The 27,950-nt window shown below is 41.8% G+C and overlaps 1 protein-coding gene across 2 annotated transcripts; it reads right to left on the reverse strand.

The window, feature by feature from the left end:
- Window positions 1-7,948: 7,948 nt before the first annotated feature.
- CHRNA9 (cholinergic receptor nicotinic alpha 9 subunit) lies at window positions 7,949-26,771 on the reverse strand. 2 transcript variants are annotated; one of them, XM_086747236.1, is made up of 5 exons: window positions 26,585-26,771; window positions 12,372-12,517; window positions 11,420-11,574; window positions 10,233-10,765; window positions 7,949-8,505 (listed from the first exon to the last, which is right to left on the reverse strand). In XM_086747236.1, the coding sequence occupies exons 1-5, from the start codon at window positions 26,754-26,756 to the stop codon at window positions 7,949-7,951; spliced, it is 1,563 nt and encodes a 520-aa protein (XP_086603362.1). In that variant the 5' UTR covers window positions 26,757-26,771. The 2 variants fall into 2 exon arrangements, with proteins under 2 accessions (XP_086603362.1, XP_010121815.1); XM_010123513.2 differs by lacking the exon at window positions 26,585-26,771 and adding an exon at window positions 13,583-13,652.
- Window positions 26,772-27,950: the final 1,179 nt, after the last annotated feature.

A 27,950-nucleotide genomic window follows, 5' to 3' on the forward strand; every position in this document is an offset into this window, starting at 1 on the left:
GAGGTGATTCTATCCTTCCGCTCCACTTTCGTGAGACCTCACCTGGAGTACTGCGTCCAGCTCTGGAGTCCCCAGCATAAGAAGCACATGGACCTGTTGGAGGGAGTCCAGAGGAGGGCCATGAAGATGATCAGAGGGCTGGAGCACCTCTCCTATGAAGACAGGCTGAGAGAGTTGGGGTTGTTCAGCCTGGAGAAGGGAGACTTTATAGCAGTCTTCCAGTACCTAAAGAGGGCTTATAGGAAAGATAGAGAGAAACTCTTCAGCAGGGCCTGTTATGATAGGATAAGGGGTAATGGTTTTAAAATAGAACGAAGCAAATTCAGACTGAATATAAGGAAAAAAATTTTTACAATGAGTTTGATGGAACACTGGAACAGGTTGCCCAGAGAGGTGGTGGATGCCCCATCCCTGGAAACATTCAAGGCCAGGTTGGACGGGGCTCTGAGCAACCTGATCTGGCTGGAGATGTCCCTGCTCCTTGCAGGGGGTTGGACTAGATGACCTTTAAAGGTCCCTTTCAACCCTTTAAAGGTCCCTTCCTAACCATTCTATGATTCTATGACTCATTCTCACTACCACCCCTTCACCTCTCCTCCCCTCCCTGAGAGGCAGGACCTCCAGGCTGGTTTGTTGCTGACGCCTCAGGAACCAAGGATCCCAGTGTAATGCTCCTAGTGACACAAAATTTGCTGGCTTGAAGCACTGCTGAGAATTCCTGCAGCTCAGGGGTGCTGTGCCAAATAAGCACTTGTCCAGCCCACTCCACTTTGAACAACAGTGTTGAGAAATACTCTTTGTTATACTTCAAACAGCCCCTGCAGGGTAGTGAACATGGCATTCAAAAGCAGAACAAAGGCAGCATACCTGAAGGCAACTAAGTTTTGCCCATATCTGGACACCAAACCCCTGAGCTCACACACACTACACCACTGGTTCAGTGCAAAGAGGTGAGGGGCCAGCTGACACTTGGGTTTGTGATGTTAGTGTGAAGTCTTTATGAAAAATTCCCATCCTTTAGCTATGAGGAAAGAGATTTTCTGTGATCATCATTCAGTTTCCAGCTACGCTAAAAACACTAGAATAAAAGCAACACAAGTTTCACTCACCACAGATATTGGCAGTCACCTGAGCATTAACATGCTGAGCAAGACTGGGCATAACCTGCAGGACACAACAGTACATTTAAACAGCTCTGAACCATGTCAGAAGCACATCTAGCAACTTCCTGTGGGAAAGTGGTGAGCTGGACAGAAACTTATTTGAATATACATGGATGCCAGAAGGATCTGATGACTATAAAGTAGCCCAGAGGAAGTCAACCTTCCAGATGGTATAAGTGACAATCTCCATACTGAAGGCCACCAGACACTTACCTTCGGGAACTGAGCAGAGGGGTGAGGTGGGACTCGTTTACCAGCAGGTTGTGACAGTGGCTCCTTAGGGTCTCAACTTTCCCTCACAAGCTGCTGCAGGCTTGGACACATGACCATGATTCGGGATAAGCTAGCACCCTTGTTCCTGACTGAGCCAGTAACCCCAGCTCCAGAACAAATCCGCTGCTGCGATACAGCCCCAGGGTGGGAGCTGCCTTTGTCTGGCTGGCAGTCCACCCCTGGGCACAGGCTAGCCAGTAAATGGGATGCAAATTGGAAGCAGCTATACCACAGCAAAAACATGCTCTAGTGAACTCACAGGTACTGAACAATAGTCTTGGTAATTTTACATCTTTCACCTCATTCTTGCTCTCATTTTGCAAACGCCATGTAGTATTATTTCACAGAAGATGCGTCAGCTGCCTTCCTCTAACCAGCTTTGGCCCTATGGAGGTCACATCATCACTTTCGTGACCACTGAACATGGACTCCACGTTCTAGCCAAGTGCTTTACCTGTGAAGGGCTTTTCTAAGCTCTGGAGGCTACTCCAGATGACATTATCACTTCTCCAACTTTATCGTTAGAGTTCATTTCTGTTGCAGTGAAACACTAACAAAAGGCACTCCTGCCACTGCAATGTAGTAAGTAGCTTGATAGCATTCGGCTGTAGTTGAAAATACAGAATGAGTAGAAGAGTCAGATCTGTTACTTACCTATGCCACACTAATGAAAGAACCATACAGATGTGTGCATTAATCACCGTATCATTCTTTATTTGTTCACATTATATTGGCTCAATAAATTCCTGCTAGCATGTTCTTAAGCATGCTAATGGAGAACTCACAAGCAAGCAAAACCAGAATACAATGTTATTATGCAGTATTTAAGGCCACTATTAATCAAAGTTTTCTTTCAGTGCTGACACATAGCAAGCAAATACCCAGTGAATCCCAATTTACTCATTTTATTCACTGAAGCACTCTGTCTGCAATAGCCTGGGTTAGGTTTAAGTAATTTTTAAAACCGTGCTATTTTTTGCTCCAACAATCTTCCTTTGCCAGCTCTGTCATTGTGTTCAGAGTAACTAAAACCAGTGCATTCTTCAAACCAAAGGTTCATGCAGGACAGACTCTTTTGAGCACAGTTCCCAGCAAGTCAAACATCATAGATAAAATCCTGTTCAAGGAAGAGTGATATGAATAAAAATAATGGGATATATTAAAATGTTTCAAGTTCTTTTGCAACAGAGGTGGAAATTTATTGCAAGTAGCCGTATGAATGTCATAAGGCACAGAACCTAGTAAAGATAAATGCTCAGAATGGCAGAGGAGGCAAACAACAATATCTCTCCCCAGAAAAATCCATCATTCTAGGTGGGTTACTTAGAAGGTAGTACCGAATCACTTTTAAAAAATGTTTCCAGGAACTATTTAAAACCGTAGCTGCCATTTTTTAATCTTAATTTGTGTCTTCTGGATGTTCATTACATTGACATCTACTCTGAAGCAAGAGTGCCCAAGAACAGATCATGGAATAACAATTCTGTGCAAAAAATGCATCTGGAACTAAGCACAGACCACATTCTCCACTCTGTTAGGCTCCCCATAAACTGACATCCCTCCCTCAACAGTTATACTGGGATTAGCCTTTGCGAAGGTGCCCCTGTTGCAATCCACCTCTGGATTCCCTTCTCAAACACAACAGCTAGAACTACACCTGGAGATGCAGCAGTAGTGCAGCCAGCCAAAGCGACGCAGGACCCCGCGTGACCAAGAGCAGGCATGAACAGTTCACCAGTATGTCTGCTGCAGGGTCAGCCCCTGTGCCCCCGGGTAACCAGAAGGCAGGCTGCACTGCCAGTGAGACTCACCTTTGTGGCAGACAGACTTGAGAACATCTTGTGCTCCTGACAGCTCCCGAGGCTTAACATGGCTTGTAAGACCCAAAGGAGTACTAGCACAATAAATGCTTTGATAAATGCATTGCCCTTAATATCCACCCAAGTGGCTGAATTAGACAACTTCATGAGCTCAAGACCTCAAACCCTCACATGTAGCCACATGGAAGGATGGGTTACACCAGTACAGCTTAATGGAACAATTGCAGTGTATTCCCTGGAGGCTTTGCAGACCTTCAGCGGTCTGTGGAACTACAGCCTAGGAATCAAGTGCACAAAAGTATTTAGAAAGAAAGAGATAAGAACAAACCTGAGCTGAGTACTGAGTTATTCCTTACTGCACGCAATGTAAAAACAGCATTGTTCACTGCCACCTTGCAGAATGGAGTTCTTAAAAGCTACCTGGAGACAATGAAGCTCTAATTTGCACAAAACAATGAAATATAAACTCCTCTGCTACCTCTTGTCCCTTCCACACAGCTGGGCTTGTCTTTAACAAAGAAGAAAGATTCCTTCTTTTTAGTGGACTTCAGAAACAGTGAAAAAGAGATATTCAGCTTGCTCTCCTCCTTTACTTGAGCTCTAGGTTACTTACTCTGCCTGCAAATACAAAGGACATGGTTGCACACAAACTACAGAGGCCACTTTTGGTCCTTTATCCTGTCACTGACTAAAAGATTTTAAGAATTAAAACAAAAGTCAACATATTCTTTTCTTCAACAAGTAACAGAAGTTTGTAAGAAGAAAAGATGGATTCTTCCCAGTTTTATAAACAGAATGAAAGGAATTCCCTCTCACCCCACACTCTCTTTTTCCAGTCTCCTAAACAATCACATTACAGATCTTCCGTTTCTCAAATTGAGATTGAAACACACAATCCAGAGTTGTTGCCACACTCCTATACTTCTTGAAAAAGAACTCTCAGACACTTCCCATACTTCTGTCTGGGTCAGAGAACCAAGCTTTCTAACCAGTAGATTAAACATGCAGATAGCTTATGAGGTAACATCTGAACTCCTGAAACATGGGGGAACTCACTTCTCTATTTCAAGATGTCATTTACTGTCCAGGATGACACTTTTGGGTTTAGCCTAAATCCTCAGGCTGCGGTTTCCAGAAACAGATTTCTTGGGGTAGCTAAGGGCATCTCCTACCTTTCTGCACTGTTGGAAAGTCAACACCCCAACATCTCATCACACTTCGTCTTCAATTCTGTAATCCTGCTCATGGAAGAGAGCACAGTGAAGACATCACAGGAGATAAAATGAGGAGAAATATAAGCTAACACTGCAATGACTCAATAAAAGAAGGGAGAGGTGATTTCTCTGCCAGGAGATGGTACAACAAAAAAATCTGTCAGCTCATTCCTCAAAGGTCTCTGCAGCACACAGATCTCAGTATTTTTACAGCATCGCTGTCGTCCTCAGTAAATATAAAGTCACCCAAGTGCCTTCATGTTAAGCCTGCAGAGTTACTCAGACAAATGCATAAATAGTTATTTTTCTATTACTATAATCATAGTCATCATAGTCATTCATCATCTCTGGATTTAATCTTCCTCAAAGATTACTGGATCTCAGCATGAGACATACAAATGAAAGAGGAAGAGACTAGGACAGACAGAATTAGATAAAACATTCCTGTCTCCACTCAGCACTAGAGTTGTCACATACAGTTCTGAATGCTAACACAGTGGTTGATTTAGAGCAGTTTTTTTCTTAGTGAAATAGCTAAATACAGAAATATACAAACTGAGCATAAGACCTTGGGGGGCCACTTAAACTACAGCTTTGAATTATAGCTTTAAACCAGCTAGCCCTTGGGTGGCTGCAGTAGCATGGACCTGGGGTCAGCCTTGTCACCAGAAGCATCACATTGTGTTTTTACCCTGGAAAACCAATCTTGTCCACGAATGTGAATCTGAGGGTCCTAGCATGAGGCTTCACAATAACAATTCAGGTACCAACCTCTACCAGCTTCCATCATCTGCTGCTCACATTCTTTATTGAATCTGGCTCTTACGAACTAAAACCAGAAAAGTGTTTGTTACAAGAGTAAGGTAAAGATTCACCATCTGTAAGTAAAGGAAGATAAACACTCGAGAATGCCCGGTGATCCAAAGAAAAGGATAAAAGATAATAAAAAATCAAACATAGTAGTTAATAAATTCAAATAGCTAGGAATCATTTTCAAATCATATTATTGTAAGGAAGAGAATTCTTTAGTACTATCACATCTTCACATAAAACACCCTAGGGAAGTGCAAAGTATGATTTCAGCATCATCCAAGTATGCAGCATACTGAGGAGCACCAGCATGATAAAAAGGCTCATGATCCACCTACAGCTGCAAACTTTCCCTTACACATTGGAAGCCCACAACTCTATGCACACAGGCTGCAATTTGCTTTGAATGACATGGGCACACTCTGAATTTCTAAGAAAGATATTGAGTCAGACTAAAGGTCTGTCTAAACCTGGAAGCTGTCTCCAATGGATGCTACCAATGGGATGAAGACCGCAGAAGAACATACAGTCATGAATCCCTGAAATACTGCTCCACCTTTCAACACCTTGTGACTGTATTGAGTACTATGCTGATAGATTTTTCTTTCATGTTTTTTGGTAACTCTTTAAAGCCATATAATCTTTCAGCATTCACAAATCCTATTGCAAAGAGTTCCTCAGCCTACTCACACATCATACAGACTCCTCCACTGTCACACACTGCGTACATTTGATATACCCGGTTCCTATATCAGAAGAGACAGTGAATGATAACTCTCTCCTTTCTATATGCCACTCATAAGCCTTGAACAAACCCTTGCTCATCTGTTTTCCATGCTGAGGACTTATGTTCTGAATATTTTACCCTTATCTCTGAATACTTTGCTCCCTAGGCTTTTGGGACAATATTATTTTCCACAACAAAGAACAAATCGGTTTCCTCAAACAGGCAGTGTAAGTGCCAAATGCAAAATGGGTGCAACCATTTTTCTGCACAGTGAAAAGTGAACAGCTTGGCTTCTAAAGGAGCTATTCAAAGTTACCCCGGTTGACTGGGAACTGATAATATGCAGGGAACACACCTGAGACTTTTTCCACATACTGAGTTTATTCTTGGCTAGCCACCCAGTTTAGCTTTACGTTAGAACTTGAACTTTAAGGCTTGCATTATGTATGAGAATCCAGATAAGCTTACAGCATTAATTATTCCACAAAAAAGAAAACCTGCCATTAGCAATTCAATGTAGCATTTACATAATAACAATACTAATAATAATTACAATTGCCTTTCTTCCAATAATTTTGGTCATTACAACTGCGTCACTTCACCATTTTGACTCCTCACTCTTAAGTTACAGCTTCATAGGTACTCTCCTATTAACAGCAACAATTATGAAAATGAGTTTTATCACATGAACTTTTGACTGGGATCCATTACAGTGTCATTCTGCTTCTCCTACTGCATCTAGAATAACATGGTTTCAAAGTTCAGGGTGCTTTGTAAAAGGAATTTATTTGCCATGAGCATGCCTGGGGTACTAGCTTCTCACTTTACTATATGAGACACCGTCCAGAGCTCTACTGGTCTGAGGGGGTTAACAGAAATTAACACACAGAAGAGGGGGTTTTGGTGGTGTTAGTGTCAAACACATTCACATACATATAAGTACTAAGGTGTTGAGCAAGGAGTGTTGATTATGGCACTACTTTAATGAGCCTGTAAGATCATACTTTCGTGCTAAGTAATGCACAGAGCCACCTCGGCATTCCTGTGAACAGTTTAAAATTTAAGTATTGAAGAGGATGTAAGAGTGGGCAAGGGACACATAGGGTGAACACTGGTGAAGGTCAATAAAATGAGCAGAGATATAAGACACAGCCTCCTATTAGCAGTCTCAAACAGCATTTAAAGGCCTAGCTTACACAAATGCCGAGGGGAATGAGACATCTAGGAATAAGAGAAGTCCTCCCTATTATTAGGCTCAAGAGAAAGAGAATGGAAGAGAGGCCCTCCAACTTGGTGAGCAAGAAGTCCTGGGAATCTGGCTTACTGGAGCTGTGGTGACAATAGGGTAATATTCAGCAACAGGAAATTATGAAGAGGAAGATCAAGGTAACCGTTATATTCAGATATAGAGCCTATGACATGATAGGAACAGCAATAGAAAGAGCCATAACAAAAAGGTAGGTTAGGAAGACAAGCTAAAAGGAAAAAAGGCAATGCTATGAAGGGATGATTTCCAGGAACTGCCACCATGTCACAAATATGCTTTTTGTCTTTTTCTGGAGGAGAAAAAGGGCTGGTCAAGTTACAAGGTGCAGAGGTGCAACCCTGTGAATACAGAGCTCCCTGCTAGGCTATCTGCTCCATCGCTGCAATGCTCCACCCCCTTCAGCCTGAAGTCACGGCCACCAACCACCAAGATGGAGCACAGAGCGCTTACCGAGCAACCTCATCAGGGCCGCACTCCTGTACTAAAAGGCAAGGACAGTCACAGAGCCCTCAGATGAGCAAGGTCTCAACACGCTGTCACAGCCTAGACAATAAATCTGTTTATTTTTACAGAATGCAAGACAAAGATCTCAAAAGCACCCCCATCCCAGAGCTCCACCAAAACAAGCTAACCCAATATATTCAGGTTTACAAAAGGAATGTGTTCATCTTCAGTTAATCTGCTTTCCCAATGATCAGCACACTCATAAAAAACACCATGATAAAGAAAATCCACATGAAAAACCTGTCCATCACTTTTGCAACTTTTTTCCACTCAATTCCTTTGGCCCGGTTTGCTTTATGGTCTCGAACACAGTTAGCAATATATTCAATATTTTTAATCAGTATTTTGTAACAGGAACAGCAATTAACAGTCTCCCTAACACTTTCACCGTGAACTCCGTAGCTTTTATTCAAACTTCCATTCAGCTTCTCCTTGAGATCACAGTCATCATTCCTATTGGAAATGTGACTCCTTACCTCTTTGTGCCTCCTCTGACACCCATCACCCCCCTCTAACTTATGTTCTTCTTCCTTCTCCCTTTTTGGACTTGTGCAATTTTCACCCACATCATAAACAAAAAAGATTTTTGACATGTAGTCCAAAATAACCACCCTGGCCCATTGTGGAACAGGCTTTGCTTCTGAGCCACAGTGATGGAGATTCATTATAATGATCGTCAATGCAGTGGAAGCTGTGATCATGGTCATAGTTGCTATGTAATACTTTCCTGGAACACAAAATAAGATCATGTTGAAGATGCTACCCCAATAAGAAAATTCAATGCAGAAATAGCAATGTGACAACATAGTACTAAACATAAATGCAAGTGAAACCAATTTTTTAATCACCCTGATTCTCTGTACTTAGATCCCATTTAATTTACTGTTTAATGACAAAGATTAAAGCCATTAAAGTAAAACCTCCTACTTATGACTGGCATGCCTTTATCAGCTGAGCAAGGGACTGTTGTATTAGCATGGTAAATATTTGCAAGCCAAAACCTCTGCTTTCTCAAAACACATCCATTCCAAAAAACAGCTTTAAAAGGTTTATAAGGAGCCTTGCTCTTTTCCTGGTGCCTGTAAAATCCCAGTGTCTACGGCTTCATGTGGCACATTAGAAATCCCACTTCCTGGTGTATTAACAAAAGTGGTGGTAACACTTTGTTAGAGCTATTGATGCACCCCACACCAGCAGATGGATGCTTTGGCATTCACACAGATCAGTGAATGCCCAGACCTTGCTGGTGGCCACAACCAGCATACTGACAGCTAAGATGCCAGGCACAGGGCTGAAGGGTGAGAGTTTCTTCAGACTTTAGCTTAGCTAGTCCAAACAGGGACAAAGCTCATGATGGCGAGTACAGCGAATGCAAGCAGTGCCCCTCAGCCACAACTTTTCACAACTGAAGTACACTGACCCGCTTGTGCCTATGCGAAGGCACAGCTCGCAGGTGCTGCGCAGCCTTTGGAGGAAAAGCAAGGGCTGGCATCGATGGCACGGGATGCGCCAGATAAGCGTGATGTGATCTCAGTTTTCAAAGGGGTTGGAAAGGATGGTGAGGGAGTGTGAGGGAATACAGAGAGGAGACTGAGGTTAGGTACTGGCTCCTTAATTTAGACAGTGCAGCAGGGTAGGGAAGGTGCTGCAGTATGGCAATCCCATATTCTATGCAGGAATAGTTGCTGCTGCTGTGGGAAAGGCATTCAACTTTCCTATTCATTGACCAGCATTTTGTCTCAGTTAAGCCATGCAGTTTTTCATATAAACAGTAATAACGAGAATAAAAATAATGAGATCTACTCATCTTAATGAAGCTGGAAGCCAGTATGGAGGCAACTGTGTTCCTAGTCCTCAAGAAATCCCACCAGGGCAGCCAGGCAGCCTCCTGATTTCTGGAGGTCGTCCTGGCAGAAGGCTGGCAGGACAGTGCTGACCACCACCCTTCTCACTACGCAGCAGCTCTTCTGAACTCTCAGACACAGATTAAAATTCGGTATAATGGATTGCCAGGCATTACAATTCAATGTAGCAATTGCTGGATATTCAGTTAACCCTGAGTGTCCCAGCCAGGCCACCCAGCCATTTGGATCTGGCAGAAATATGTCTTGAAACAGTCTGACCTTGTGTGTACAGCTTTTGCTTACACTTTGTACCCTGGTTCTAAAATTGTTTTCCATTACTAGCTTTATTACAATACTTGATGAAATAATTCTAAATGTTTATATACTTAATAAATACAAAATAGCTAGCCAATATATAATTTATAATAAACATAACTTTGAAGAGCTTCAGCATACCTGTATAAATTCTACACACATTTTAAGTATTTTGCTATGTTTTAAAAATGCAACACCTCTATCTTCCCGGAAGCTACAGATTGCACACGGTCTCCCTGACATAAACCCCTGCTATTACTAAGCCACATTTAAAGACAAAGCGTGTAAAGCTCACCTATCAAAGGTACGTTTTCAGAGGGAGGCATGATCTCTGCAACCATCAGCTGAAACACAGTCAGGGCAAGAAGAACTGTAACACCCAGAGATACTTTTTCCCCAGAGTCTGCAGGGAGATAGAATCCCAGTGGGGCCAGGAAAGAGATCAAAATGCAAGGCAGCAACAGGTTAAATATGTAGAATGAAGACTTCCTTTTCAAAATCAGTGTGAAGGTCACATCTGGATAAGGTTCAGAGCAGCAGCCGTAAGTGATCACATTCTTAACTGCTGGCATACCATGAATCTCCCATTCCACATCTTCTACAAAGTCAGAGAGGTCACCACTGTCAAGAGAATTGATGATGTCTACCTGATTACCATTATAGGTCCAGGACCCAAATGTAAGGTTGCATTGCTGGCTGTCAAAAGGAAAATAAGATACATCCACTACACATGAGCTCTTTGTGATAGCAGGTGCATCCCAAGTGATTTTTCCATCATATCTCAACACAACATTAGTATTCACTGGTTCTGAAAAGTCATCATCAGCCCTAGAAGACAGAAGAGCGACAGTCAAGATCAACAGGCAACAGCTTAATGTGTGGGCCAGGGAAGGGTGTGGGGGCAGGGAAGACCCTCACTTCACACCATTAAAAGCATGCTTCTGAAATCATACTATTTAGTTATACTGAATTTTCTTAGGAACTTACTATTATTATACAAGTACCAGTGCTCACTAATGCCAAACATCAGTGCTGCTAAATTATGTTGTATTTGTGGCTATAGCTTCTTCAAACTTGATACAGGACACAGTAGGATAAGAATCCATTCAGAGATTAAAATAATCTCCCACTATTGGCCTGGGAGAGCAGATAAGGAGTGCAGCCTTCTGTACCACCTTTTTGTGCACACACAATCTTCCACAGTTCTTCAGCAGCCTCGGCAGAAAGCACTTAAGACTGCCAAGGTATTCAGTTCCAAGTGCAGAGAAATTCAGAATAGCTTTGCTTTGTAGCATAACCAATTGCCAAATTCTGTGGATGGCTTTATTGCAAAATATTTAGATGATATTAAGACAACAAACAAACCCCTTGCTAAGGTAAGGTGAAGTGATTAAAGTTCAGACTCTGTGGGTCAATTCCTCCTTCAACCTCCCTCCCTCCCTCAGGCAAATATTCAAGTTTATTTTCTCCAGCCACACTCACTTGTTATATAGGACAATATCTGGTCTCCAAACCAAATTGCTTGGAATCCTGATAGAATCCAACCCATCATATTTATCTTTGTCCCATTTGAGGTATGCATCATACCAGCTTTGTCGAATCCATAAGTAGGCTGACAAAATTTGGTTCCTTTCATCCTGCATAAAAACGTAGAAATATTTCTAGCTGAAGGTGACAAAAGCACAGCTTAGATGCAGACAGTGTTTGTTGTATAGCTTTAAAGTAGTGCCCAAAACAGGCCAGAATGTTGACAGGCCACGAGAGCACTTCTCTGACAGGTACATATGTCCCATATGCTGTACAGGGAGCTTATTTATTTGTACCATCTCTTGTCCAAACTGTCTTCGCCCTGTACCCTCCCTAGCTTTAATCATAGTTGTCTAAGGCTCCCAGTATCTTAACAATTTCATTTTGCAAGCTTCAGAATACCAAACATCTAACAGATTCATTTTAATGAATTCACTGAAAGCTTGGCGAGGCCTTGAAGTTGTAATTCAGAAGTCACAAAAGCGATTTTCTGTTCTCCTTCCAGACACATTTTCTTTTGCCTTAAAAGTATATCTGGCTGAACCAAATTTATAAAAAAGTTACTGAGGGCTAAAATAGGAAGTTTATAGAAAAATTAATTGCATCTTCAAAAAAGCATTTGTTCTTTCTAATTAGAACTCTGCAAAAGTTGCCTGGAGGATGCAATACCAACACCTAACTACGAAAGAAGCCTTAACAGTTCAGCAGCTGTAAGTTTGCAGACTCGTAATGGAAAGCGTAGTGTTGCAATCAGATAAGAATTTGCGAAGAGCTGGAGAACATGACCCCATGAGGACGCATTACTGAAGCTGTCATGACGAAATGCAAGTTGCTTTTCCTACTCCAAGCAGAAGGTTTACAGCTAGTACATTTCTGCACGTCTTTAGATAAACAGAACTGTACTCACCATGTCTTTAATCTGGGACAATGTGATCTGAAGGGTGACATTCAGTACTTTGTCTGTGTCTTCCACTGGTCTTAGAGCATTTGAGTAGTCTTCAAACAGTTCATTAAAGAGCATGTGAGCATATTTTCCTTTGGCTGATTCTACAGCTAGATAACATAGATGTTCAGTACATCAGATTAAGCACTGAGCAGTATCACAAGATACCCTCTTTCTACAGCTTCAAGTGGTATTTGCTCTAACTATATTTATCATTCATATACTGTAGAATATAATTTAGTGCATGAACAGAAGTATACTTGGTGAAGATATTCAAATAAGGACAGCATTCACCTGTAGTAAATGAATAGCTAACTCTAGCTTTTCACAACCACTGAGAAAAAAACTCTGCATCAGAGATTCCTGCCTTTTTTGAAGGTAAATATCATTACCTTTATTTTACTGACATCTTTCATAGGTATAGATATTACTGACTTACAGTCACACATCTGCCAAGCTAAAATTAGAAGCAAAGTCTGAAGCAAACCTGCTCCCAGGCTAATGGCTTGTGATATGTCCATGAACACAGCACCAATAGATTCACGCTACTCTCAGAATTTACTCTTTTTTTTTTTAACTACCACTTGGAAAAAGTCTGAGCTGCTTTTCTTCACAAATTGGTAATTGCATGATGTCTGAACACATCCTTCCACTAACACCTTTTCCAAACCATGCATTCGCAGATGCTTCTTGCTACCTAGACTTAGTCACTAAGGCTAATTCACTGAAACTTCAGGTTTTAAATGACACTGTTGCTGTTCCACATTGCTTTGTGCATCACAGTTTCTGTAGGCAGTCTCTGTATCACCTTTAGCTAGATTCACACATTTCTGTAAGCAAATGGCGAGGACAGTAACACTCACAAGACTTGTGCAAATGCCAGCTGGCACTATGTAGGAAGCAAGTACTTTGGAGTACATTGCTCTCTGGTGACTCACAGTGACTTCCTGAACTAATAAGAGTTCAAAGATTAAAAAGAAATCCTAACAAATCAAAGCTTCACAAAGAGCATTTAAGTTCCGGCTGTATATAATCATTCATTTTGTCTATTCATCAGCAAGACAAAGTAAAATGAAACAGATTAAATGCTTCTGGAGCTCAACATCAGGACACCAGCTCCTATCTGAGTGAAATAAACCTCAAAGCAACATTTAACTATCAAGCCATATTCTCACCTTGAAGCATCACTGCTGTAAGCAGCAACCAGAGAGAGACGGAAAAGGAGGACAGGCTATTTCTCTTCATTTCTGGACCTTAAATAAAACTGTTCACTCAAGGGCACGAAAGTGTTTATCACCATCCAAAGCTAACAAAAAAAAAAATCAAGTTGCACAGCAACATAAAGATGCTGAGGCACTGATGAGCTACTAGAAGCAGCTCAGTCCTTCTTCAGCAGCTGTGAGAGCCCTAGAGCGATCGATGGTCTTTGTCCCTGCCACCGGCTGGGGCTCGGTCTGGCAAACCCTCCCTCTCTCCGTAACCTGAGAGCTACCTGCTCTGAAGCTACTGCTGAGGGAGAAGACAAACAGATGGGATATCAGTAGGAAAACTGTATTCCATTGCATTTTTTACTACAAATGTAAGATTTTGTCCAATTTGTGAAGAACCCTTTTACATTTCTTTGGTGGGCCACGTTTTGTTGCCCCTATGTTCAGCAACATCTTGCTCAGAACTGGTTCTGTGGAACTTGTGGACCCTCACAAAAAAAAAAAAAGGTCTACCTCAGTACTTTAATTGCTGTAGTCATACTGTACCTTACACATCCAATGTGTCACACAGCAAAAAACACAGCCTACTCCCATGCTGACAAAACAACATTTTCACCTACCAAAGCGACGCCACATGGAAGTGATGCAGCTACATCATGGCTGGACAACACAGGCAACATTTACAAAAGCCAAACATCACTGTGCAGATGAGAGCTTGCACTGGTGTAGAAAACTCTCAGTACTCAGGACAGTAAATCAGGAGCAAAACTGGACTCTGCAGATAAAATGCCATTTCTCAATACAGTACAATTTTTCCCAGGTGAACTTAACAAGACTTTGCAAAGAATTACTGGACATCTTTCACATATAGCCGAAAGACTGACAGGAGAGAAGCGTGAATATGAAACAATACTACACTTGGACTCTACTCCAAGGGCCAGGTCATCATTAGCTCTGTCTATATTTCTTACGTTGCTAAGTTAGTTTCCTAGTACTGCAGGCATTTTCTTACAGGTTTCTCACAAAGAAGAGATTACTTCCTCCTTCTGATAGTCCAATCCATCCTTCATTATATACTGCAGTCCATTTTGCCATCCTTTTAGAACAGGTAACAGAAAACAATCACTAAAATAGTAAGGTGGACAGATAGAATGAACCACCAGCAGGAAGAATTAGCCCAGAATAGTTCTGACCCACATAAAAGATAAAATACTGTTGCTTAACTCTTATGTAGTCTCTTGGATAGAAGGAAACTGATCCCTCCATACACGTAATTTCTGTGCAGTAGCACTCCTGGCCCTCACTGGCTAATATTTGTGCTTTTGTGGGGTCTATAAATCAATGTTTATGGACAGGTTTAATAGGTAAGTAATAAATAATTTCAGTCAAAGCACCTGTAATGACATCCATCTCCGTCACTTCATTTGCTGAACTGTCAAAGGAGAAAAAAAGTGGAAAACAGTTTAGAAGTCAAAAAGGTCAGAGCAGCCCACAGGCCATATGTAATAACCTGCTTTTCTGTCAGAAGAAGGTATATACTGTTAGAAATCAGAGATGAGGGATGAAAGATTTTTTGGATACAGGCAGATCAGTGCATTCTCAGGGGATACGTTTAGCCTACAGTACATTTGCCATTATGTCAGCAAGTAGCTACTGCTTCACTTCTCTTACTGTAATTACAAGAGTGACCAGGAGTACTGCTTTAAGCGTGCTGCTACAAACACTACTGGAACCAAGACTAAGCTTGCTTTGCCACAGGCTTGAGACAATCTTGTGACCTGTTACACCAGCAATATGTATATGTCAAGTAGTGCAGACTGATATACACTTTAATTTGCATAAGATCACTTATATTAAAAGAGTCCTGCACCTTTCTTGTAATGTCATCTCGAAGGAAATTGCAGGCTCTCAAAAGACAAAAAACAAGAAGCATGCCTACATGTGTTCTTAACTGAATTTAGTCTTATATACACATCTATTCCATATGTAATTAATTATAAACTTGCGAAGGGATAGATCATAACTGAGAGGTTTTGATATCATATTTCCAGTCATCAGATATACCCAGTAGTTGCCACGTTTTGGACATACAGACAAGCAAACATAAACACACATATACAAGAACACGCTTGTTATGCTTGAGATGCTGCATTGATCACACAGTGCTTGTAAAAATAAAACTAAAATATATCCAAAAGCCTTCCCAATACTAGAGATACAAGAAATTTAACAATCATAGTATGCCAGACTTTGTCTTCTTTACTTTTGTTCACAAAAAAAATCTGATCTGTAATTTTAATCAAAATGCCCCTAATTTTGTGTGAAGAATGAGTATTAACATTAATTGTTATTCATGGATCTGAGAAATTAATCTGCAAGCCCATGCTTCCTCAGAATATAGTTTTAAATCATGGCAATACTATTCCCAGATCAAACATCCCATTTCACATTTGAATGGAGCTTAAATTTATAGTTAAGCAGTTCTCTGTTTTTACAGTAATAAGTTCTGCTACAAAGTCAAGACTTACTATAAAGTACAAAGCAACTTACAAAGATAATTTAAGAAAAGTCACGAGTGTTTGGAACTTAGAATCGAGCCATTAACCTCTCCCGAAACTAGACTGTTCCCAGCGAAATTCGAAGTTCTCTTGTTAGAGTGCTTTTGCCAGCAGATGGCCCTGCGAGGCCTACTGATCCACGCAGACACTAACGGCAATTCTTGTTTATCAAACAAAAAAAATCACATCACATTTTAACCTGCTTCGATTAATTTCACTGATTATTTGCCTTATATTTGACACAAGACAAGCTGAGACAAGAAGTTCTTCTAAAGAAAAAAAGATAAGCAGAAGGAACAAAATCACTTAATAGCTAAATCTGGTCTCGGGTCGGCGTTCCATACTTGAGAATGGTCATGGGAGGTTTCAGGGTGAGCAAATACGTGTCATTGTCAACAACTGTACGATACAAAACCATATTTAGGGCACAGGCCACCGCTGTTGATGCAGAGAGCCATTAAGGCCCCATGGCACAATATCCAACCCTGCTTCCACATGTTTTCTTCAGACGTTTGACTTTGTGAGACCATGTATGGGCTATTAATGGAGCAGAATGTTGTGCTCCTGCTTACATTCAGCGGGACAAGAGTGCACCATTCACTGGTGCACTGAGCTTGTACCACTCTCACATGACACATGTAACTTTTCATGGTTCTCATCAAGACAACATGAAAAAAATCTGAATTCAGTGTACTGCAACATAAGGTAAGTTTGACTTTGCATGCACCTGAAGGAGAGACTGAAGCAGAGATGACATTGGAGGGATCTCTTTTGTATTAAAAACTTCCAACTTTAGATATTTATCTCAGCCAAACTATAAGCAAGGCAGGAAAGAAGTTTAAAAACATTTACCTAAACTTTTGCTCCTTCAGTTAAACAAATCATTCCTCTCCTAAGATAACGATTTGCTCCTGAGGCTGAGGTTTTGACATGTACATTTTCAGAGTTTATTTTGAATGGATTCTTACCCTTTTTTGCACAAAAATCATTAAGAGTTTTTAAGTGTCAAACTGGAAAAGCTACAGATACTGTATTATCACAGGCCACAAGGCTGTCTGTACCATTTATAATTCATCCCTTCATCAGAGAACAATAAAGAAGAACAGATTGGTTTCTAAGCACAGTTTGTAAGAAGTGTCTCACAGTCTGCTTCTACTTGCCTTCCTGCCAATTTTTCTCCCCAGAAGCTGTTGCGTTCATATTCTTCGCAGCATTTGCTACAGAATATTATCTTGTGATGGGGTCAAGCAGTACACTAACTCTTCAGAGTCAGTCTTCTCTCCTTAGACTAACCGAAGTCTTAACAGCACGGGTAGCAACAGCCCTTCTTGCCAGTAGAATAGGCTCACTGTGCCTGCTCCAGAGAAGGAGAATCATTTAGATGCAGCGTGTTTCTCTCCACCTCATTTTTTCTCACCCATCTACTGCCTCCTCCTTCCTTATCTCTAAAATCCCCTACCACCTGAAACCAGCATTCTCATTCATATTTTCTTCCACCCTGTTCTACACATGGAAGACAGGAAATACATTAGTAAGTCTTCACAATGTCAGGTCATGAGATAATGTGGAATATTAGCTACATTTTCCAAGGATGGGAAATCCTAATTTACATGTTATAGTTGTGAGTTTTTTCTGAATATAAATTTTATTTGAGTCCACTTACACAAGCAGCTCTGCTGACGATCTCCCAGCACCTGAAGTAGAGAAACCTTTTGCCCCTAGAAACCTTGTATTAGTTAATGTGATTTGAAATACAGTATGTTCATCCTTTTTCACCAGGATGCTTGCAATCTCACTGGTATTTCATCCATTCTTGAGAAGCATTCCGTATCTAGCAGGGTTAAAAGCAAAGCTACTTTATAATTTTAGCTATCAGAAAGCTATTTTGTATATAGCTCTTTCTCATTGGGATCATTTCCAGCTTTGTATCATGCCTTTGAGTGGCTGATCACAGGATCCATGCCCTACACAAAGACAAACTCTGGAGCTAGACAGTGATCCAGATCACAGGTTTGCTCTGACAGGCAGTTTGATGGTCCAAAACAAATAATTGGAGAGATATTTCTACCCTGTTACCAGGTTGTAGACAGATTCAAGCATCTTCCTTTGCATAATCACTCTTGGGTCATGGAAGACAGCACACTAACTCAGCTTTCAGAAGCAGAGGGAAGCCCATCAGCTACCAGTGCAAGCTGAAGACAACTCTAGATTCCCCAGAAAAGCAATTCCTTCAGCTTGCGTGCACATCACAAAAAAAAAAAAAGAAAAAAAGATATGAAACCGATATCTGAAGAAGCAAGAATGAAGTGTATCAGTTTAGATACTAACTAAAAGTTACGCTTCACTCTCTCCAAAATTCAAACACAGGGAACATCCCTTTAAAACACTCCCACGGGTATCTGCATAGAGGGTCTAGTATCCCCTCAAAACATCTGCTTTCCCGATAAGCTCACATTCACCTTGCAACACAGAATATGGTACATCTAAACTTCTGTGTCATTATCTGAGCTCCTCAGAGTTTAAGAGTTCCCTGCAAAAAGCTAAGACTAATCCTGTGCGCTAACGTCATGCAGCTGGCTGAAAAGGCAGGATGCCAAAAGGTGATGAAAACAAGAAAAAGAATATGCAGATCATAATGTATCAACCTGAACTTTAAGTGTGTTTTCAAGAAATTCACAGAACTCCAATTGCATGATGACTGCTAAAACAGTATTCATACATGCTACTGGAAGAGTGTTGTACATAATTTTACTTATATTGTAATACAAATCTCTTGGGAAAAGACACTAAACAAACATTTATGTTGCAAAATTTGGCATTAGCAAATTGTTTCTGCTCCATCTAATCACACACATCAGTCTACCCAGGGATTTTGTCATCTTCCCACAATTTAGAGGAAAAAAACCAAAAATATTGCTTTACTCAGAGTGCAAAACACCCACTTTGGCAAACCAAGCACAAGTTTTTTCTAAATCAAATAAACTAATTTTCAGACTCACAAAAATTGCAGAGCTACCCACTTTAAAAATATCAGAGCAACTATATAGGGAGGACACAACTCTAAATTATCACAATGCATTTATGCCTGAACAATCCTTCCTGTAAGATAAGGCAAGCAGCAGCTACTTATCTCTTTGAGAGAAAAGGAACTCATGATAAATCATGGTTTAAACTACTGAAACATCTTAGGATATGTGGGTATTGACATTTTTTAGAATATCCGAGCATGACCACAACTACATCATGCTATGGGCTGAGTGAAAAAAAAATTCCTCTTGACCAAAATATGGTAGCAAATCTGCAGTTCCACTAAAACTCTGCAACTACGCGCTCATTCTGGCACAACAGCCATTTAGATCTCAGCTGAAGACAGTATCTCTTAAGCATCTCTGAGCACAGTGGCTGCAGATAAGGGAGGCTGTATTCATACTGTTGGTTTTCATCTGTGAAATTCCAAGCAGCTGTCCAATGCTTCCTTCTTTTCAACTCACAACAAATGCATTGAAATGAAGGCTTAGTACTTCCAAGGGAAAAAAAGTTCAAGTGTTAATACAGAAAGCCATCACCAAGCAATATCCTTTTTTTTTTTTTTTGTTAACTGGGCTGAAAAAAAAAAAACCTCATTTTGCCCATAAAGACAAAAGATTTGTCATCTAGAAGTGTTAGCCTGCAACACTGATCTGAATCTTACAGGCTTAACTGCTATTTTTCAAGTTCTATAGAAGATGATATGAGGTATAAAAGCAGCTAAGGCCAAAAAATGTGTGCTCCAACATTAAAATGCTGCTATAACCACATATTATACCTGGTTGGTTTATGTTCTTTGGAAGGCATTTGCTGCTTCCTTGCCAACAATTGGCAGGGGGCTGTGAAGTATCTTTGCCAACTGCTCAGCTGCCTTTAGCTTAAGGAAGGGCATGAAGGGTGTTTTATTCTGAAACAGAGCCAAGATGTTGGGGAAAAGGCAAGAGGAATTAGTGCACAGCTTGTAACAGTAGCAGAGTTATGAGAAAACAGACTATCCTACAATCATCCTGTGGTTAAAGCCTTTGGGAAATGTATCTAAAAGTGCAAAAGCCAGTTCTTCAAACTAGTATAAAAGAGCTACTATAAGAACACTGCTAGAACTTGGAACAACTTTAGCAACAAATTCCATATTGGCTTTACTCCTAGGCTCTAGCAACAGCAGCATATTACATTGCCATTGCAGAGAGCTGCTCCTAATCCAACAGTATTAACGACTGAGGTATCGTCAGGTCTGGACTCTGATGGATAATTGATTTGTTCTTGGTGGGAAGCTACATGTAAGGGAAAAAAGTACGGGATTTGTGGTACATGAAATTGGTACTTCAAGGCAATATAAGTAGCAAATAAGGCACTGGTATGGTTAAGCAACATGTTGCAGTGAAGACACAGCCAGCCTCAGAGAATGAGATGGCCACATGCCATTAGAAAAGATGATTCAATGAGCCAGCAGCAATTGGTGGATTCAGCACTACACTAATGCTTCTATCCAAACTTACATCACAGCATCACTACACGTTCTTCACTTATCTTGATTGAAAAACATTGCTTTTCCTTTAGATACCTTAAAATAAATGTACTTTTAATACCTATACAGCTTCCATGTTTGCAACATTAGCAATTACAAACCTCCTGAGGAGGTATGACTTAAGAATATGAAACAAAACATCTTCAACAGAAAGCCAGAGCAGGGTAAACAGAGTGCCAGCATGATGTGCCCAGAGTGCTGCTATTAGAGCTGCCGCAGAATGTTGGTGTGCTCCTCGCAACAGCATGGAATGATCAAGTCTCTTCAGTGTACGAGTAAACATTGCAACTGATGGAAATACATATGTTAAAGCAAGCAGAAGGAAAAGGCCATGGCGACAAAGACTTCTAGGTACCCAAAAGGCACTTTGGGGGTGTTTCAGGTAACAAATCAATGGAACCCCTCAACCTTTAAGGTTGTCTTTTGCTAGCTCCTTCCCATCCAGGAGCCAGTTACAGACAAGCAACAAAAATATGGGAGATGCATTTTGCAGATTGCATTGCTTGCACTTGCAGATTGTCTCCAAAAGTTTCCTCGGTACTTTTTACAGCACAAATAGTTCCCTATACAAACACCGAAAAGAAAACCCTAAGAGATTTAAAGGTATATGTCTATTTATCCTTAGCTTTCTGGACATAGGTCTTCACTATCAAAGGTCACTGAATGCTGCAGTTAGACTAGCAGGGGATGCTTTCATTCTACAAGCAAGAGCAAGAAGTACTCACAGACCCCAGTATAAAACCTGACAAATATCTTATTTAGTTGGAAAAAAAAAAAAGCAATTTCTTGCAAATTTCATCCATTTCAGGAACATGAATGAACTCTGAGTTACAATTTCAACAATTCAAATTTTAGCTGTATAAGAACATACGCTTGATACTTGATTAATTAGTGCTGTAGTAACTAATGGTTAGCATTATTTCTGTCATCCTATGGAATATGTATTTGACATAAGTGTCACAATCAGAATAGAATTGAATGCATACCAACCAAGTGTACAAAGAAAGTTTTGGGGTTTTTAAATAAAAAATACAACTACTCACTTTCCCTTTATTCTTGAAAATAGTCTAATTACTTAAGTTCAATGATTATAAATTGTAGAAATTACAAGAGTTCAGGCTTCCACATGAATGATTCCCCAGTACCTCCATATAATACAGTGAATTCCCACAGCAGATAGTGATCAGTAGTACAAGAGTCATTTAGCTCTTTCTGGAGAAATGCTTAGCCTTTCACCCTTAACATGATAAAAATGTGTGAAATCACTAATTAAAAATGTAAGAAAAAATTGTGAGTTGAAATAATTCCCCATTTTGCTTCTTAAATTAAATACCTTTCTTACATTCCCTTCTGCTTCTATTCAGGATCTTTAAAACAGCTAAACGGAAAAAATCTTGCAAATATTAATTTGCTATAGAGACAAACATTCTGAGCTGATGAGATGTGAAATTCCTAACATTCAGGAGAAATCAGGTCTCATTTACTTACCAACTGTTTCAGTTTTATTTGTCATGTAAAAGGAGACCTATAGCTCCAACAAGTAATTATAGATCAAGTACTGCATTTATAACCCCATTATCTGAAAATATGCCAGCCTATCAAAACAAGGCTTTTTAACAAGCTAATTACCTCCGTGATGACTGTTCCTTAAAAACAAATTTCTCTTCTTCTCAATGCTGGGATCAGAACTCAGTGAAGTTGATTCTTCATCATCTCTCCAGCTACTTCCTGGATTTTATGTCCACTTAGAGGGGTACAAGACCAAAATCTCTGGCTACAGCAACAGAAATAAGGTAAAATAGGTAGAAATAAGAACAGGTAATTTTGTCTTCTGCTTCATGTATCACACAGACATAGAAGTTACAGATAAGACAGACATCCATTTTCCCAGTACTGTAGAGCAATCATCACGGCATTTATTTGCCAAATACTAAGCTCCCCAGAAGGCAGACTTACCTTTAAGCTTTAAAAACAGCACATGTATTAATGGTGCTAGCATTAATACAGCCATTCCTGTCTTACTAGAAGATCCATTTACAATCTAATGTATTTGTAAGGCTTTCCTGTCTCCTAGTTTGGGAAGCACAATTTATTGCTGAAATCAATTAAACGGGAGAGTCTTAGCAGGGAATTAAATGGTCAGGCACATCCACTAAGCTGGGTTTATACTGTGTTCATTTTGATACCTGTCAGGCGTGTAACACTGGTGCAGCCACTTTGATCTACTTGTATAGAGGGCTAAAGGCAGGGAGATCACAGGTCACAGGTAAAACAGACTCAGCTTTGGAAAAAATAATGTTTTGCCAATTAAAATATTTGGGTACTGTGAAACAAAAATATGAACTGGGCAGCCCCTTACCTCCTCCTACAGAGGCCTCCCTCCGCTACCAAAATCATGCCCCATGTAGCCAACACATAGACCTGTCACAGCAAGGCAACAGACAGCACTAGAAGCTGGCATGCCTGGGTCCAGCACAAGCCAGTGAGCAGACACATCACACACACAGGGGACAGAAGAAAAAAAAAAACATCAAAGCTTCCACGGAGCACAAAGCAGTTCCTTATCCAGGTATGTTCCAAGTGTCCCCTCAGCCTAAGCAGCAGCAGCAGCTGGTGGGCACCTCAGGATAAGTTCCTGAGCACATACTACACTCAGATTTTATGCACATAAGCTACTATTCAAACAAGCATTTCTAGTGAACAAAGTCACACGATGAAAAAGACAGCTTTTAACAGAACTGCAGTCAAAACAAAGATCTCAGATATGGTCATAACCACAGAAGCCTTGCTGCACTGTAGTTAACTCCCACAGCAAACACAATGCCACTCTCATAGTAAAGAACAACAGATTGGTTCTGCCCTACATACACAGTGTTTCTACTCATCAAAAGTCTCAGAAATTGTGGCTCATTATTCACATGGAAATCAAGCCAGCATTAAATTTCAGCTAGCTCCCACATTTCTGTAACCCATAGTTTTGCTAGAAAAGAGGGAGGGGTAAGATATAGAATCACAGAATAGTTTGGGTTGGAAGGGACCTTCAAAGGTCATCTAGTCCAACCCCCCTGCAAGGAGCAGGGACATCTCCAACCAGATCAGGTTGCTCAGAGCCCCATCCAACCTGGCCTTGAATGTTTCCAGGGATGGGGCATCCACCACCTCTCTGGGCAACCTGTGCCAGTGTTCCACCACCCTCAGTGTAGAAATTTTTTTCCTTATGTCCCATCTGAGTCTACCTTACTCTACTTTAAAATATGGCAGAGTAAGATACAAAACTAGGCTTTTTAGCAATAATCATGGCCTAGGTTTGGAGCAGTGATAGTAATAAGGGTGATTAAAAGGCTTGCTCTCCACAGCTCTTGGCCAGAGTACCATCTAATTCACCAGCTCCCTCCCAGTCCAGCCATATGGCGAAAAATATATTCCACCACATGCTATCAAAGTACTACAAATGCTATAATTACAAAATTAGAAGTACTTGAGCCATTGTACTTTATGATTATGGTTGAAGACTCCTCAACTTTAAAAAGTAACTTCAAATTCAGGCAAAAAAAAAAAAAAAGAGCAGGTTGAATTAAGGACAGCAAGTATCACATCTTAAGGAAATAATTAACTGTTGAGTGAACCATGTGCTATTTTTGTTATTTAAAATACTGATTAGGCTAATTATGCTCAGAGGGAATTGGGTCTAGAAGATTAAATGAAATATTTTCAGAGGAAGAGTTTGCTGAAAAGCTACTGTCCCCCATTTAAACAGTACAAGATATCACTGTGACCATCTTACAAATATCCATATTTTAAAAAGCTCATTTTTTGGTGCCTGTTATTAGGCTAATTATGTAACTTGTATTTATCTTCTGACCTTAGTGACATATTAGTGTTAAAAACTGTACAGCTATGCCAAAAGATACTATGATTTAACTACCTCCTGTTTACAATTATTATGTTAAAAGTCTCAGGAGTTTTCCTTCAAAATTTTGCAGTCTGCTTGTCATGGATTGCTCTCAAAGCCAAGACTACAATTTGTTCTGGTTAAAGAGCAACAATATTACTAGTAGGCAGAGACCATTTTTAAAAAGGAAAGATTTATTAACTCATACTATACAAGATAAAACTGTCCGCAGACTTGCTCTGTCAAGACAGACAGACAGACAAGGCCCATGCACAGCAGGTTTGATGCTCCCCCACCCTCAATGCTACAAACAGCCCAAGCAGCAAATGTGAGTGAACTTCAGAGATCAACCCACTGTGAGGTATAAAATTCATTACAGGTCTTAATAATACTAAATTACTGCCAAAGAATAGAGACTATACAGTTAAAAGCCAACTCTACAGAAATAAGGTAACCCATTAGCTTCTGTTTTCAGAGATCCTGTATGATCTCTCTGGCATCATACAGGGCCATCTTGCCAGGCGAGTGATGTCTTCCCCAGGATACCCAAAGCGTGCAGCAGTGACAGCAGTCCCCAGCCAGAAGGAATGCACACCATACTGCTCCGGGCACAGCCCCAGCAGCCTCAGGGCCCATCGGAGAACAGTCAGGAACTCCCTCTTCGTTACAGTTGCATCATCCGAGTGCATGAAGAGCGGCCCCTCCAGCTGTGACCGAACAGTCATGTAGTTTCGGAGGGCCAGAACAGGGCACACCCATGGCTCTCCAGACAGCCCTAGGCTGATGACGTGTCTCTCCTGACCCACAGAAGAGTTATGCAGATAAAACACCACCCTCCTCTCCATCAGCTGGAGGTCACTCAGGTACAGCAGCTCGGGCTGCAGTACATCATGGTGTTTTGCCACCATCTCGTCAACTCTAAGTGCCCCAAAAAACGCTACAGTAAATAAAGCACGAAACAGTAAGCATTCATAATGAGTTACGCATACAGACTCCAGAGCTCCTAAGAGAGATCGCAACATCTCAATTGTTATAGGTGAGTATTTATCCCTCAGAATGCCCGCTTGACGTTTCAACCCTATAACCATGCAACGGGTTATAGGATCTGCCAAAGGATCAGAGTTACCAGTCAATTTTGATAAATAAGACAGTGCCGCCACATATATCAGTGTCTTTGAGGATGAATAAAGAGATTCCACAGCCAAAAACCCTCTAACTTGCTCCTCTGGAATTGGCCAGGCTGCAGGCATTCCCGTGTTTTTCCTAAAGACAAGGAATTTCTTCAGTCCTTCGAGGTAGGCTTGCCAAAGCCTACTATCCCCTGAGCATTCCAATATTGACAAAGTCTTCAGAGGACAAGGTCCCAAAACGTGTTTCCGACGACAGTTAAGCTCTCTTCCTACAAGAGAAGATCCACATTAGCACATGCTGACAACAGGCGCAGGCATGCCACTCAGAGCAATAAAGATAGTGCTCCTCAGTGCAGTGTACCCCTAGATGATGCTCACTAAAAGATGATCTCACTAAAGATAACTCATACACAGCTACACCCAGAGCTGTTAAAGAGCTGAGATTTTTCAAATGAGAAAGAAAAAGCAATACACCAGGCCCATTTCAGGTACTAGATCTGGTAACGCTCTGGGAATTTACAAGTTTGTGGAGTAGTAACAGAGAAGACAAGGAAAAAAGCAAGTTTAAAGCCAAGCCTTTCTAGTATGGCTTACATAGATTATGACTGCAAAGGGCACATAGCACAGTGCCACCAGAAGGCAGGATAATTCCCAGCCCAGAAAGGGGAACTCCCTCAAAGCTTCCCTCCCAAAGCTCCAGCCTCACACAACAGCTCAAGCAAAACCAAGGAAGAGCCACCCAGAGCCAGAGGCCAGACCCTGGCCACAGTAGGGACAGGCACCAAGTCACCACCACACATGCTAGCAGCCCCACCACAGAGCACAATCCACACTTACCAGCCACCGCCACGCCATGCTCCTCACACTGTTGGGAGCCACCAGGCTGCTGTTCCTCCACCACAGTCCTACTCACTGCTCCTCGGCTGTGACGCGAGGGGGTGGCTGCTTGCCCAGCAAGGCCCAGCTCCAGCCACTCCATGCCCGGCTCCTGGGCTAGCAGCTTTATCATCTCCCAGAAGGGCGCAGTGGCGGGTTCATCGGGAGCGCAGGCGCTGCAGGACATGGCAGGAGGACAAGCACCACACTCACCCCTCACTCAACGACACAAAGACTCTGCCAGGCTCCCCGCACGGACCCATTTATACCCGCGGAGCCGCTCTCAAGGCCCTCAGCCCATTGTGTACTGGGAGCAGCCCCGCGGTCCTGAGCGCTGCCGTGGGCTGCCCGCCCGCGGCGGTCCCGGGCGCGGGGCGGCGGTGGGTGTGAAGCGGCCGTTAGCGAGGGGCAGCGCCGCGGGAAGAGCGCGAGGGGCCGGGCCGCTGCGAACCGAGAGGCGTGAAAAGTACGGGCGCTACTTCCAGTGCCAAAGCTTGGAGTGTGAATGCTTTTACTGATAAGGTTAAAAGGGGGGAGGAGCATTTGTGTTACCCACCTGCTGTTCTCCTGGGCTGTCCAAGTTGTGGGTTCCGGAGAGCTTCCTATAGAGCTCCAGGCCACCGACTCTGTTCTGAATTACTCATCAGCCATCCTTTGCTGTTAATTACAGATAACGCACCTAAATAGTTCGTGCAGTTTAAGGAGATAACCACCCTTCCACGCATCCCGGTTCCAGCTAGGATAGAGACCACAGCAGCTATCCCTGATGTATCCTAAAACACAACAAAGCAAGCCAGCTCCACAGCCGACAAACCAACCTTTTCGTTTGGTGTACCGCCATCTCCTTAGGGGTGCCTTCACAGACCCCACTTGTTCCAGTGAGAGGGGAGTCCGGTACCCCGAGGGTTCGTGGCCGCACCAGCCGCCCCTGCTCACCAGGACCCTTGGAACAAAGCTGTGCAGGGAGCCTGGTAACCGCCATCCCCGGCAGCTTCCAAGAATTGACCCTTACTTCTTGCCCTCACCCTGCCCCATGCCACGTTTGTACTTCTGCCTGCTGCAGGTTGTCTCATTTTAGTAACAAAATGGCACAGGTCTGAGGCAGAGGAGAAAGAACGTCAGCAGGGCCAGGTCGGTTAAGTCACAGTACAGAGATGCACCCGCGGGCATATCCTCTATCACCACCAGCTCCTTCCTTAGCCCCTCCTTAGCAGCACAATTAAGGGATAACGGCCCGCTTAGCTCCAGGCACTGATACCCCACCCTCCAGGCACTTCCCGCCCAGGCCCGCAAACGCCCCTCCGCGCCCCGCTCCGTCCCTCAGCCT

This window comes from Chlamydotis macqueenii, chromosome 4 (assembly GCF_036417535.1).
Source record: "Chlamydotis macqueenii isolate bChlMac1 chromosome 4, bChlMac1.mat, whole genome shotgun sequence".
Classification (NCBI taxonomy): Eukaryota; Metazoa; Chordata; class Aves; order Otidiformes; family Otididae; genus Chlamydotis; species Chlamydotis macqueenii.